Source organism: Xiphophorus couchianus, chromosome 9 (genome assembly GCF_001444195.1).
Source record: "Xiphophorus couchianus chromosome 9, X_couchianus-1.0, whole genome shotgun sequence".
NCBI classification, from domain to species: Eukaryota; Metazoa; Chordata; class Actinopteri; order Cyprinodontiformes; family Poeciliidae; genus Xiphophorus; species Xiphophorus couchianus.
In genome coordinates, this window is record NC_040236.1 from 8,054,105 (window position 1) to 8,069,178 (window position 15,074).

General features: G+C 36.4%; 1 protein-coding gene across 16 annotated transcripts in view; it reads left to right on the forward strand.

Moving 5' to 3' along the window:
- Positions 1-15,074, forward strand: part of ptprsa (protein tyrosine phosphatase receptor type Sa) — a 254,745-nt gene that overhangs the window by 113,659 nt on the left and 126,012 nt on the right. For all 16 annotated transcript variants that reach the window (XM_028028092.1, XM_028028091.1, XM_028028093.1 and 13 more), the window contains one exon: positions 5,422-5,650. In XM_028028092.1, coding sequence (XP_027883893.1) covers positions 5,554-5,650 — 97 coding nt within the window. In that variant the 5' untranslated portion in view covers positions 5,422-5,553. The remainder of the gene's footprint in view (positions 1-5,421; positions 5,651-15,074) is intronic.

A 15,074-nucleotide genomic window follows, 5' to 3' on the forward strand; every position in this document is an offset into this window, starting at 1 on the left:
AACTTACCCATGGTATGCTAACAGACTGGAAAAAATAGGATTTTCTGTGTTTTAAAATCTGACTGTAACCAAATAAGTTAATATGTTATTTAAGTTGATGTTATGCTCTTGCTCTAGGTTGTGTCAGACAAAGACCTGTTGCATAAAATGTTGAAAGTACAGAAAACATAATGTGTCATATATTTTCCTATAATGAAGGTTTCTTCTTCCAGTGAACCTTCCCAAAGAGGCTGTTAATGACATCTGCATCATATTACAAAAGGGATTGCAGAACAGTGTAGCTGGGACAGAGAAAATACATTAGATTATTTGCATAATAGTTTTGCAGTTCCATGCAAATTCATGGGATTTCCCACCAAACATCTACAATGCAAGTATATTAGTATGAATGAGCGTGAGAGAGAAGAGGGAAGAACAAGAGAATGGAAAGACTGATCAAGGCAAAGCATAGAGACAAACGTCACTACAGTTTTCTGTAAATGAGTAACAATCTAATGCAGTTGTAAGTCTCAGGAAGGTGTTGAAGGTGAAAATGTGTGGTTGGTTTAATTTCTTATTAACTCTTAGAATCAGAATTATTAATAATTTAGCATAGTGAAAATCAAATAGTTGTCATAGATGACATACCTATGTGTGCTTATGCTGTTGTTCTTCTTTGACTTTGACAGAGATGCCCAAACAAATACACAAAACAACATAGCTTGCACTAAACGTATACCTCAGCACACATCCTTTTTACATTTTCCCGTTGCACATTCTGTGGAAGGGAGGGGGAAGTTGATGAAAGGCTGTAAACTAGTTGTGGTAAAAGCTCTATGACTCGGGGCTGACGCATAAAAAAACATCATCTAATGTGAAAGACTGCAGAGTCGGAGAAAGTAGCTAAAGGCTAAGCATAAATAGCAGATGGAGTTTTAGAGTTGGCAATATAAAATGTAGCATTTGCTTGAAAATTAGACCTTTTTTTAAATCTAGAAACAAACAGCAGTTCCAGCACCTAAAAATTACAGGGAGAAAATATTAGTCTTTTTATGAAATATCTCAATTAGACCAAGGTATTGTTTGATAATGTGAGGGACAAAGCTGCATTACTATGGAGTTCAATCAGCTGAATCAAACCTTGGCACAGTCTCTGTCATGTAATTAAAAGGACTTTAAGCAATAGCAACAGAAATACTGAAAAATGTTGCAGGATCTAAATCTGTAACTTCAAAATATTTGATGTACCTATATATGCTGTCTAAGGAAGGCTGTTGTTTTTTTTATTCTTCTCTTAAAACTTTGGAGGAAAACTTTGTAGTGTCTATTTTGGCTAATTTATTGAAATAAACAAAATTAACAAAAGGTATGACTTACGAAGAGTTAAGTATTGTGCGATATGTTGACCCTTCTTACTCAAATTTTCTCATTATGTGGAACGAATGTCCGACTATAGATCATTGCAAACTTCCTGGAACCTAATTTCAGTAGTTTGGCTGTTATATCCTAAAATCTATACATTTCTGAAAAATGTACACATTTATTACAAAGTCTAAACAGTTTTGCACTAGTTGAACATTTTTAAATATAATTTTTTTAAGTGCAGACATCACATAATTAGATTTAATCATCACACTAAGTAGAACTGTGCTCTTGTTGACCTTGTATGAGAAGTGAAACTTCTCATCTCATAAAAGGAATTTTTAATGCAGCTCCTCTGGTGAATAAGATTTCTTTAGTATAAATGCCTTCACATTTTTTTTTGTGTGCATTTTTAATAATCAAATTTTTGCACAGTAAGGTGTGCCTGGGTGGATGGAAAAATCGGATTATTTCTGGTTACATTTCTTTTTCCTGTCACGTGTGTGTTAAATGTACTGAACTCGTATAGTGATGTGCATGTGGATGAGTATTATATCTACTGCTTCTGCACTCATTTCATGCTTATAGTCCAAATTCCCCATCCCCACTTTCCTCTTTCGTCTTTCTCATTCTCTGTAATCAAGTGCATTAGTATCAATATTACATGAGGAAAGGAGTTGAATTTAAAGATTGACCATGTCAAAGTGAGAGTCCCTGATAGCCGGTGACTGCCATCACCATCACTGAAAATTGTGGCGGTAATTACTGAAGCATGGGGTTAATATCTAGAGTGGAAGACATTTTTCACAGGGACTAAAAGCTTGATATGTGAAATATATTCATGGGCAATCAATCTAAACTTTAAAAATGCATTTGGTCACATTAATCTACAGCTGAAGAGTGCTTTCTCCTTATTCATTTCATACTTGATTAATCTCCATTTGTTTAACTCATTTTGTATGTTGAATGTGGTAAAACAAATTTAGCATTTTAATATTTTAGGCTGAGGAATGTTTCCGACCTACATGCGTCTCAGTGATCAGCCTCTGTAGCTGTACTTTGATGGATTACGGTACTGCATAGAAAATGGTATATATTTCTTAAAACTCCATCTAGCCTTCAGTTTCTTTCATGACAAAGACTGAAAGTTATATTACAGTTACCACTAGTTTATTCATTTAGTGGTTTCCTCTTATTGTGTATTGCGACATTATCCATTTTCAAGTTTCACCGAGATTGCATGTGAAACATTAATTGTTTTCTGCCACAACAAAGCAACCTATTGCTGTTGTCGTCGTTCAAGTTGTCATCTAAGTGGTGTTAAAATCAGTAGAAGTTGATCATTAGCTGTTTTGTTGAGATGAATGCGGAAGCAGCTTAGGGTTCATCAATCGACCAGGCTCTTGGCTTTCATTGACAGAATGCTAATCACTCACAGTGCACTACAACTTTCAATAGAAACTAGGAAACTAAGCTTCCATAACTCTACTAGTTTCCTGTCAGTACAGCATTGATATTTAAGATTTTACTTTTGGGTTTTAAGGTTCTTAATGGTCTAACCCTGTCTTAGCTGGTCTTTATGCCATGAACGCTCAGCTATAGAGCATAAAATTCAGACAAGAAGAAGCTTTTAGATGTTCCAAGATCAAAACAAAAAAGTAGAGGTGATCACACTGGTATTAGTGGAAGCGTCTATCCTTCTTATATAATATCTGCTCATAGCTTGGAGATTTTTAAAGTGCTTTCAGGACTCATTGTTACATTGTGGGTTTCAGTTCTGGTCTTTGCCAAAAATTGCCTTCTTGGCAATTCTTCTTGGCGCATACAATGCGCCAGGAAAGCCCAAAAAAAAAAACAACCTAAACATCCTTTTCAATAAACTGCAGCTCACACATGGCTTTAGGTTACGTACGGTGAGGAGGCTGCTAAACAACAATAGTTCTTATAATTGTGTTGCACAGTTTATATAGCAACCACAGGTGAGGATGGCCATGCCCTGAGGGGGAAGCTATAAATCATAACCTTGGCATCTTGTGAGCAAAGATGTAGTAATTCCCTACAGGCATGCACAATTCCCTCTACCTACAGCAGTGTTTACAGGCAGAACAATAGGGGCATCATTCGTAAGACCCTTAGACAATTTGATACTCCTGTATTCTCTTTATGAAAGTTTCAGTGTTCTCCTCCAATGACATCACCTGCTCCCCAGGCCAAGAAAAAGAAAAGCAACACACACAAAAGAGCCCACACATGTTGGTCATGTGTGTAGTATTGTATTGAAAGATGAGCAGAGCTTCTGAATAACACCCACTCCTTGTTGTCATGATTTTGCCTTAAAAGATCTATTGTTGTTTTTCTCTTTTTCCCGGATTTGTGGTTTTGTAAGTGTACCCATGTCACGTGTTCTCAAATTGCTCCGTTTAAATTGCATATGTGAAAAGAGGGTGCTCAAAGGTGAATAGAGTTTTTGCCTTGGATTGATTTCGCAGTATGTGTTGGTGGGTTGCATGTGCCTGTAGCTGCATGTGTCTGCTGTGTTTTTGTGCCATGTAAAGACAGAGTGGATAAGAATTTTTGAAGGAGGATAGGACACTTTTATGCTTGCTTCCGAGGGTGTTTGGTTGCACTGTAATTGGGTGTGGTTTTCTGCCACTTTGAAGAACACAATCAAAAACAAAGCTGCAATAATCTAAATATGTTGTTTTGTTAGAAACTTGACACCTCTGAGAAATAATCAGAGGTTAGGCTACATTGTTCTACAATGTAAAATCTGATGCTGTACTGTCATATTCAGTAAATTAGAATATGCATTCCCATGAGACTTTTTTATTTTTTCAGATTTTTTAAAAAAAAACTTCTTTTTGAAACCCCCCCCCCAAAAAAAAACAACCTAAACATCCTTTTCAATAACTCCACATTTAAGCATTTTTTGTTTGTCTAATATAATATTCTTATTTTAAATGTGCCATTTTAAATGTGTAAATATGCTGTGTGTAGTTCATCTAAATAATTTGTTTCACTTAGTGAATTGAGGTATCGGGATAAATGAACTGTTCAGTAACATTTTTTGCCTTTTTGTTTTCCCCATACAGCACATTTGACAGTATCTGTAGCTTATAACAGATATGTCCCCGAACTCAATGTATTCATTTATAATTAAAGGGTTTGTATAACCGATCGGAGGCTCTGTGCTTTGTCAGCCATACCAATGAGAGAACTCGACTGTGTTGGGTTTTGACCCCAATTCTCATTTGTATTGAGGGATTTACTGCATTTTGACCAAAGCGGAAAGACCTTGCTTGGAATATCATCAGATGCTTGTGTAATTGGATAAGCACAGACTGACAGGATCAGGTGATTAAAGTGGTGAAAAAAGACAGGACAGTGATTGCCCTGCTGATAAAGAGATACGAGGAGCTGCTTGTTGGAAAATGCAAAGGTTAGAGGTTTGTGCGATGTGACACTTTTGCTTGTGGTTGTGTCACTGACCTCTTTTGACCTAACTACCAATTATCTGTCAGCAGCATTGAAGGGTTGTGAACAGTGTTGCATATTATGTTCTGTGTGTTTATCAGAGTCACAGGCCATTTTTGGCAAAGACGTAGATGGTATTTTTAACTCTAAATTCCTCAAGCTAATAGTCTTCAGATGTTCCAGAATGATGCATATTGTACAGTAAACAGCTTTAACCATTTGGTGGAAGTGTGCTTGATTTTTAGAGGTACAATAAAATGGTCCTGACATGTTTTAAAACAAATACAGTGAAGTGATAAAACCATAATCAAAGAGTCATTGAGGATAAAAAAGTAAATTCAAGCACCTATAATTACTAGGTCCTGAATTATTTACTGAACTTAATAGTAGTGTATGTTTGACTAATTTTGTCATGGCCTTAAGTTAGAATTTACTAGGATCCTTTCAAAAATGAGACCATAAAACAAAGTGCAGCAATTTGTTTCTGGAGAATTTCTAATAACAGTGACTACTAAAAACAGTTTATTCTCATGAAATATTCCCTTTAAGGTTGTTGGCAATGCATGTACATTTGGTTTTGAAAGAAATGTTTCTCTCCCTTTCTAGAGTGCCAAGCAGTTTTGCGTGAAGACCCCGACCATCCCTGCTCGGTCGGGGCCTCGCCTCCCTGGCCAGGTCATCGATTCGTCCCATCCTGCCCCTTCCAGCCCCCTCTTCCCTACTGTAGTCACTGCCAAGATGGCCACTAGTGGTGCTCCTCGTCTCTCCTTGCCACTGTTGCTTCATGTGACCACTCTGCTGCTATCACTGCTGCTCACCTGCTCTCAAGCCTCATGTAAGTATCAGACTCAGCTATGTTATTGTTTTGCATGCAATACCTTTTTAATACCTAAGACATAAAACATTGAGACTGAAGTAAATACTATTTGGGTTGTAAGATTAACTTGTAAGATCAGCTGTGATGAACAATAATTAAAGGTCTTTTTTACGGCTGGCACTTTAACACCTTAATAACATATATTTTGACACGTTACAAATTGTTGTGCATTTAATAGCCTTTTTCTTCTTTCTATACAATGCTCCCAAGTATTGTGTTTCTAGTGTGCACATAAATCTGATGCACAAGCTGGATCTGCAAGCAACAGTGGTGGGTGACAAAGTCAATTTTTATGGCCCACTGGGGATTCATTTTTGCTTCAAAAAAATTATCTGATGGGACACTGGAAAAGACTTGTTTTGTGCAAGTTGTGCAGAAAGAAGTTGGTCTATCACCAAAGCTATTTAAGCCTAAAATACCATCTCAGTTCAAGACAGCAAGCACAAATGTCCCCAATGCTAATGTCAGTGTCCATTTATAAAGAAGCATAATGATCAGGGGGTCCTGAAACACTTTAACATTGATTAGGGCTAATAGCCCTTGACCCTAATCTGATTGTTGAATAACCTCAAAAACAGATTAAAAATATTAAATATATGTTTTGCTGAGCTCATATGTCTATTCATCAAATAATTTAGCAGTAAAAATGGTTTATGAATTGAAAATGTTGCTTTTTTGACAATATATGATTTTCAATTACAACGTGATTAATTGCAATTAATTTGATTAAAAATTTTCAGTGAGTCCTACCACTGGTCTTTTTGTTTTTCTAAGTAAAGCTACCTTGTGTGTATGCATAAGGTAAGAATAGTGAACTTTTTCTATTTAGATTTATATGGTGCAAGAGTCCCACTTTCAGTTCCAAATTCACCTGTGCATGGATATGGGGGTGGCTGTGGCTCAACACAAAGAGTAAAATAATAATTTCCCTGTTGGGATGAATAAAGTAATTCTATTCTATTCATCTTGTAATCCAAACGTTGAGGGCTTGATTCCAGCTTCCTCCCACCACATGTCAATGTCACTTAACCCTAAGTTGCCTTCAAATCTGTTTATTGGTGCATAAATATGTGCACGTTTGTGAGTGTGATAGTGTAAATGTGGCTGTAGGACAAAGTGTTTTGAGTGATTGGTATGACTAGAAAAGTGCTGTATACCTTCAGTGCACTTACTGTATAATTTTTTTCTGTATATGGTGAGAGGTTCAGTTTTTTGTGATAATGTAACTTGAAAAAGTATGGACAAAGCAGGGAAATGCATGCAGTTTTATTTCTTAGTCCCAACTCTGAAGTAAAAAAATTCAAATCGGAAAGAGAAAGCTGCTGCATCGGAGGGGAAAAGTAGCGGGAGCTGTCAAACTTCAAGTGTAGTGCAAAGAATTCTGCAGAGGTTAATAAACGACAAAGGCTAAATTCCAAGATGCAGTTAAGTAGATTTTAATAGTACAGAGGTTTCTTCGAAGTTATTCAAGAACATTAAGTGTTGCATCAACCAGCTATTAACCTGTGTGAGAAAGTCAAAGCTGTCTCCACCCAGTTGTTGTTTTAGTTGTCACAAAGTGTTTTAGCACTGTGTGAGCAGCCATAGTTGCACCATTAATACCCAGACTTGTGTCATACATAAATTACAAAATACTTTTTAAATGCAAATAAAAACACATAAAATTATGCAATTTAAATGTCTGCAGAATGCTAAAATAATATTGTCTATTTCATTTACTATTTAATGTTGTTGCCCTTTTGCCTCATTTCTAGTTCACAGCTTAAAGCTTGAATTGAATCAGTTCCAAAAATGCATATGCTATTATGTGAAGGGGATGACTTCCTGGTTTCGTAGTTCCTTTTTCCACAAAGGATAAGGCTGAGCAAGATTTGGATACCATCCAAACTCCCATTTTTATCATTTATGGATCCGGTTCATAATGGATATAGCCTCTGACTAAGATACTTTAGTTTTGTCAATCATTTAAAATTGTAATTTCTTTAGAATCTCTATAGGTTTTAGTCATCCTCCTTTTAGCCGTTATTGGGACGTCAGTTAAGGGCAGCAGTTCAAGGACTTTGTCAGTGTTTTGAATCGGAAAATGAAAGGAACCACACCACATGTAAAGCTTTAAAAAGTGGCTTGTATGACCAACTCATTAGTATGTTTACAGTGATGAACCTGTATATCTACACAGTAGAGGATGACTGAGGATATTTTTGTTGTATTTTAAGCACATTTTGAAACCAGTTTATAGTTATTTATGTTAATGGATTCATTGGCTACAGAACCTCTAATATTAGCTGCAAACTTCCATTAAAATAAAACTTGGGGCAAGTAGTTCACATTGTTAATAGGCACACTGAATTTCCTTAGTAACATTTTATGTGGAAAGGACATTAAATTGTTTCTTGGACTACTTTGAGGACATATTATTAATACTGACAATTCTAAAGCATTAATGTACTGGAAAGTAGGAATGTTCTAATGAAGATGTTTTTATAAATGATCCAAGTAGAGTCCCTGACTAATCTGTAAGCAGTTATGTTATGAGCCGGCTTATCAATAAGTCATATAAAATTGAGAGTAAACACTTAGTGGTGTAACTATGCACAAATTCATACCAAAAATCTTTGTTACAGCCCTTTTTGTTCATTATGCATGCATACCAAACAAATGCAGCTTTGCTTTAAACATGTATATAGAGTGTTTATGTGCAAATCTAAGAAAGTAACTAAGTACACAATTTATACAAGTTTATTCAAAATGTTTAAAACATCAACACTGACCATTTTCAAGCGCTATCTTGTATAATCTATCCATCTATTAAAGTACTTGGTGTGCCTGGCTGTGCTACTTTATTCATTGGAAAATGTAGAAATTTCAGAAATTGAAAAGATTAATTAATTCACTGATAACCAAAGTAAAACAACAACAACAAAAAACTCTACATTTTTGTTAATTTTTCTTAATGTAAAAATAATAAAAACCTAACAAATTCAGATTTTCGTCCACTGTTACAGTTGCTAATCAAGCACTTCATGATCTGCAAAAAATAAAGTTATCTTTAACAGGAATGAGATATGAATTTGTTGAAGACAGTGTCAGTACTGGTCAGCCTTGGAACAAGATATACATTTTTATTTCCATTAGCTCAGACTGGCACGAAATGTCATTTTCCATTGAGAAAAATTACTAAGAGACTGTTGTATTATATAGGCATTGGTGAATATCTAATCTTAATTGCCCAATTGGGACAAAAAAATCTTGATTAGAAAATCCCTGTACAAAAGTTGTCTCATTCATTCATTGTGCATCTCTCACTGTTCACTGATTTAACCTCCCTAACTTCTCATGTTCGTAACAAGGGTGCATCAGTAGTTTCTTATCCCATCTTGTCAACTCCTGCTTGGGATTTGTTCTGCACCATTTCCCTGTTAAAATGGGCTTAGAGCAGCATTAAAGAGACAAAACAGAGATGAGGCTCTGCTAAGAAATGGAAAAAGGTGGGGAGGTTCTTCTTGGGTTTCATTGTTTGTACATCCCACATGACTTCATGGGTATATATATGTGTGTATATAAATATACTGTATATATATGTTTTTATATATAATAGGTATCAGAATGTGTGTGTTTGTCACTAGATGTAATTTATGTCTGTGGATGTAATTTGGGACATAAATTGCTTTTTTAACCTTTTATGCTTCGGCTGTATTTTTCTTCATCTCAGTTTTGGCATTCAGTTTTTTCTCAAGGGTTTATGATAACTTGAACACCACCTGATTTATTTATTTTTTGTCATCATGTTCTGACAGAGATGTCTGCCTTTGATTGCCTAGTGGTTTGAGTGTCTGGTAGTATAATTGAAACCTTTGTTTTGGTTATGTGGCTCAAGAAAATCTCAAATTACAGAAGAGCAGATGTCAAAGGTTTTTGATGTAATGGAGGCCACTGAGCACATTTTCATGTAATTTCCATGCAGTAACAAAGTTTTTGGCCTACTCTTACCATTCAAACTCCCATTTATGTTTGTCAGAACTGTAAAAACCTATTTTTTTATTTTTTACTATTCTTTTACTATTCCTCAATCTTTTCATGCTCCAGCTGTTGTTAAATCTCCTGCTCATTCTGTATGATATTTGCATATACATATATATATTTTTGTTTGTTTGTTTTTCACTCTCTTTCAGGCACTACACACTAACATAGGTCCTGTCTTTATCTTGCTTGGATTCACTCCACACACACACAAGCACACTCCACCCCACGCCACCCCCACACACACAGTAGAGCACTTGTCCAATTGTGTTCACTCCCACTCGGTGGAGTGAAAGGATGCCACCGTTTTGCAGAAAAGCCCGTCTGAAAACATGATGTCATTCCTTCCCCTCACGTCCCTCCCTTCCACTTTCTCTCTCTGACTCTCTCTGCCCTCCAATCCTTTTTATTTACGCTCATAAATCATAGTGAGAAGAAGACACTTTTTAATCAAAAGAGAAAGAAATATGGCTCAATAAATCCTGCGTCTCCAACTACCGTATATTAATGCCTAGCTTGTGTTCAAGTCTATATTTATCTGCATGTTTGCATACATCTGTATTCAGGACCACGTGTGTTTGGCTGCTTATGCATGTGTGTGCAAATTCTGAAAGATACTTATGTGAACTGTCACCTCAGCTTTGTCAAGGGTTCACTGCAACATATTGATCAAGGTATAAACCTTCAGCGTTGGCTGAGGCACAATCTGATGTATTCTTGTTGCAAGTAAAATCTCTGCTTAAATTGTAGTAATTTGATCAATGCACACACACACTTTTGGCCACGTTTTCAGGTAGTTCTTGGTTGGGCCTCCTGTTGCCTTCAGAATTTCCTTAATTTTTCATGACATAGTTTTAGCAAGAGGTCAGAAACATATCTGTGAGATTTTTATCCATATTAAAATGACAGCTTCCCACAATGTTTGCAGATCAGTCTTCTGGACATTCTAATGCTACTCTAATGGTCTGAAATCCAATTTTAAGAAACTAGGTTGAAATTATCTGAGCATTGTGACATGGTGCATTTTCCTTTTGGCACAGCATTGAGAAGATGGGGCACTGTCGCTATACAGCAACAAAACTCATGTAGGCTGCAGCATTTAAACAGTGCCTCATTTGATTGCAATAAACCCAAAGGGTGCCAAGAAAATATGTCTCAAACCATTAAACCAGTCTGAGCCTCTAATATAAGGCAGGTTGGGAGATGCTTTCATTGTGTGTGCACCAATTTCTGACCCCAACATCTGAGTATCACAGCTGATATGATTGATCGAACCATGCAATGTTTTTCCAACTTTAAAATTTAAATTTTTTGCTTAGTCTGAGTTTTCTGTTCTTAGCTGACCAGAGTGGCACAGTGTGTGGTCTTTTGCTTATTTTCTTCTAACCTGGGATTTCCACATTACATTTTTGTGCGCACACCTGCCACTGATTATCTGTAAATCTGAGCATCTTGCCACATTTAAAGGCACCTAAATTTATTTTCTTCATACCACTTACATCTAAATGTAATGTTGCTGCAGTGTATATGGCCTATTTGGGAGTTTGGGAATCATATGTATGGGTATGCTTGATAAAGCTGCTGCTGAGTGTTTGTGATTTTTTTTTTTAAGCTCAAATGCTTTTTTAGTATCAAGAATCCAAGATTTAGATATAATGATAATATCCATCCATCCATCCATTTTCTGTTCACCCTTGTCCCTAATGGGGTCGGGAGGGTTGCTGGTGTCTATCTCCAGCTACGTTCCGGGCGAGAGGCGGGGTACACCCCGGACAGGTCGCCAGTCTGTCGCAGGGCAACACAGAGACATACAGGACAAACAACCATTCACACACTCACACCCAGGGAGAATTTAGAGAAACCAATTGACCTGACAGTCATGTTTTTGGACTATGGGAGGAAGCCAGAGTACCTGGAGAGAACCCACGCATGCACAGGGAGAACATGCAAACTCCATGCAGAAAGACCCCGGCCGGGAATCGAACCCAGGACCTTCTTGCTGCAAGGCAACAGTGCTACCAACTGCGCCACTGTGCAGCCCACATATATCTATGATAATAGATGACTTTAATACGTGATTGAAGATAATTCATGATAGGGCTTGTGTGAACACTGGATTGTTCACTTAATGGTATCTGTCTGTCTATTTTGAGATTACTTTTGCAGAATAAATGTCTTTTTTGAGGTTTTGTACATAGGATCCCTTATTTATCCATTTATGTGGTGGCATTTCATCCTCCTTTTCCCCCTTTTCTCTTTTTTTCTTTTTTTTTTAGCCTTTTGGAGTTCTCCACAGTGGCATTCTTGGCAAATAACTTGAAATAATAATTGGCCAGAACTCACAGTGATGGGGTGAAAGTGTTCAATTATTTATATTCCTTTGAATCTGCTAGTTGGAATAAAAAAAGAAGACCCCATAGTGGAGCTGTTTCTTACTCTTATAGCTCAGCTCCTTGTTTCTCTTTTTGCTTCTTTGTGCTTGGCTCACTTCTTATCTTTTTGAGTCAAATTATGTTTGAGCCAACACTGGCAAGTAAATTCTGTCAATTTCAATTTCATATGCACCCTGCGGACTCATGTGGGGCTCGTTTTTCTTGTTCTGGGCTTTATGTTACTCTTTCAAAATGAGAAGAAAACAGGTACATTTTTAATTAAGGGACACATAGGGATTTCTTACTCACATAGCCTGTTTGGACTTGTATTCATTAGTATTTTCAGTTCTGGACCATAGAAATAGTTTGATTTTCAACTGTGCAAAAAATCTTTTTAAATCATCAGATACTCGTTCGATATTGTTGACTTTCTCTGACTTGCAAATAAGCCGATGCATTATCTTTCTCTCAGTCATACAATATCTGCAATAAAATCATCATACAGGTTTGCATGACAATGATGCTGCCTTATTGTGCCTCTGGACTTATTATAAAATGACTACATAGGTGCCAGTCAAATAATCTGATTAGAATTGCATACCCTACTGTTTTTTTTGTTTAGTTTTTTTGTAATCAAGGTTTTAATAGTAGTCATTGCTAATGAACTTTTTTGTATCAACAAAGTATCAGTAACTACCCACAAGGAAGACATTTCTTAGTTGCTTTGACAACTGAAGATTTATATTCATTTTCTATTTTCTGTTCCTAGTTTTACCAGCAGAAGGTCACTTCGTTGTTTTGGATGGCTCATGAGTCAGAATCTGTTGTGTTGTGTGAGAGACTTCTGGCCGGCAACTGAGATCAGAGCAGTAACAATTGAAATGGTTTCTTTTTTTTGGTGCGTTAGATTTTTTATATATATATATATATATATATATATATATATATATATATATATATATATATATATATATATATATATACACATACAGTATATGCAATAATCTATGTCTGTAGTTTGATTGCATCTTTAACTATTTATCAGCATAATTCATAAAATTACTGTCAATAAAAAGAGGCTAAGAAAAGAGGAGAGATACCAGCAGTCTATGTGGTTTGCAGGCAGTTTGAATAAGTGATTGAAGTGTGTGAAGGCTGTGTGTTCCTTCATCTGCTTGTTGAAAGCAGTTCGACACATCACATAGGCAGTTGATGCATTTTAAATGAATATTTCTCCCAGGGTCATAAGGAGAAAGTTTCTGTTCAGGTGGATGTAAAGGCATAAAAATTGATGCACTGTTTCATCTTGTGTGTTCTCTTAGTGGCTTCATAGAGGTTTGTTTGCTCTCCATTTTCTCCCCCTTGTCATTTGTTTTAATCTCGGCCACAACACCTTTGGCAGTTTGAGGCACCCTCTTCATTTAATGAGCCAACAAGTGTCAATTGCCTCAAGTGAGTCTTTTAAATGTAACAAAATTGTTCCCGTTTCACCTCTCCACAAGCTCTGTGTCCTTATTGATATCAGATAGACACTCTTAAGTTTAATTTCCATCTTCTCTGTCAGGAATTGAGTGTATTTATTTCCGGTGGGTTGGAGGATACTTAATGTCCTATGCAGTTTTTTTTGTTTGTTTTTTAAGTGTTGAACAGCGGTTTCTGTGGGACCAATTTGTGCCTATTACAAGCGCGTCACTCTTTATAGAAAGGCAGCATCAATGTGACAGTAATGCGACTGGACAAAATTTTTCACCTCTGTGTACCATCACATAAGATGTTTTTGCAGACTTTCCCCTCCCTTTTTGCAAATCCTTTTCAGGCCCGCTAAGTTTAATCTTCTTGTTTTGGTGCAGCCAACATTTATGGCATACTGTATATTTTTCCCTCTTTCTTCTGATGTTTTTCTTTCAAACTTCTAAACCAGAGGTTGTGTAAATGCTTAAATATTTGATTCTTACCTGTAGAAAGCACTATATTTCTAAGCTTACTGTCTTTGCTTTCTTGTAAACTTCACATATTATACCATCTAATTAAAAATCCAACCTTGAAAAATCCAAAATTGATAAAATATCAATTCCTGCCTGTAGAATATTTTTGGAAAGTGTTAATACAGTGAACCCTCATTTTTCGCGGGGTTTGCGTTCCCAAAAGAACCCGTGATAGGCGAAATGAAGTACTAACCTTTATTTTTTTTTTTTACAATTATTATACAATGAAATACTCCATAATACATTGAAACCAAAGAACAAAACCTTTTTACAGGCCCCAGCATTTGTTTAACAAATAAAAGTACTGTATAAACATTTTTTTTTTTACAAATAACTACTGTACTGTAAAATAATAATTTTAATCATCATTACGAACTGAAGGCTTTAAATTGCGGAGTTCAGCACCACCCTACCGCGACCCGAGTCATTGGATTAGAACGGGAGAAAATGATTATGAAAATAAAATACAAAGTACAGTAGGACAAATAGTGACTCACGTGTATTTCACTGCTCTTCTGACTGAGCCGCTGCATCCTGACTCCGCTCTGTAGCGTTTTTTTCTTCTAAAGCCCGCGGTTCAGGTGTGTTTTTTTGAGAGAACGTAGTTATTGGTAGTTGTTGTCGCTCCTTTTTCTTCCGGCAAAAAGATTCTTGAAATTGGCAAGCTGTTTTACGTACAGTACGTGTACATATTAATCCGCAACGTTATTGACACACAAGTAGAGGAGAAGCGGAGAGACTGTTTAGCCAATCAGAATGCAGAACACAATGCACGATGCAAATCCGTGAAGCAGCGAGACCGTGAAAGGTGAACTGCGATCTAGCAAGGGTTCACTGTATACTTTAAAGTAGGTCTTCCACCATGATAATACCATGTGAAACAACAGGAAAAAGAAATATAAACTTAAAGTTACATTTGCACTTTATCTCAGCATCATAATAATATTCTATTGAAGGGAAAAAACAGTTGAAAGTCAAGGATCAGGCTCCACAGTCTAGGTAGTA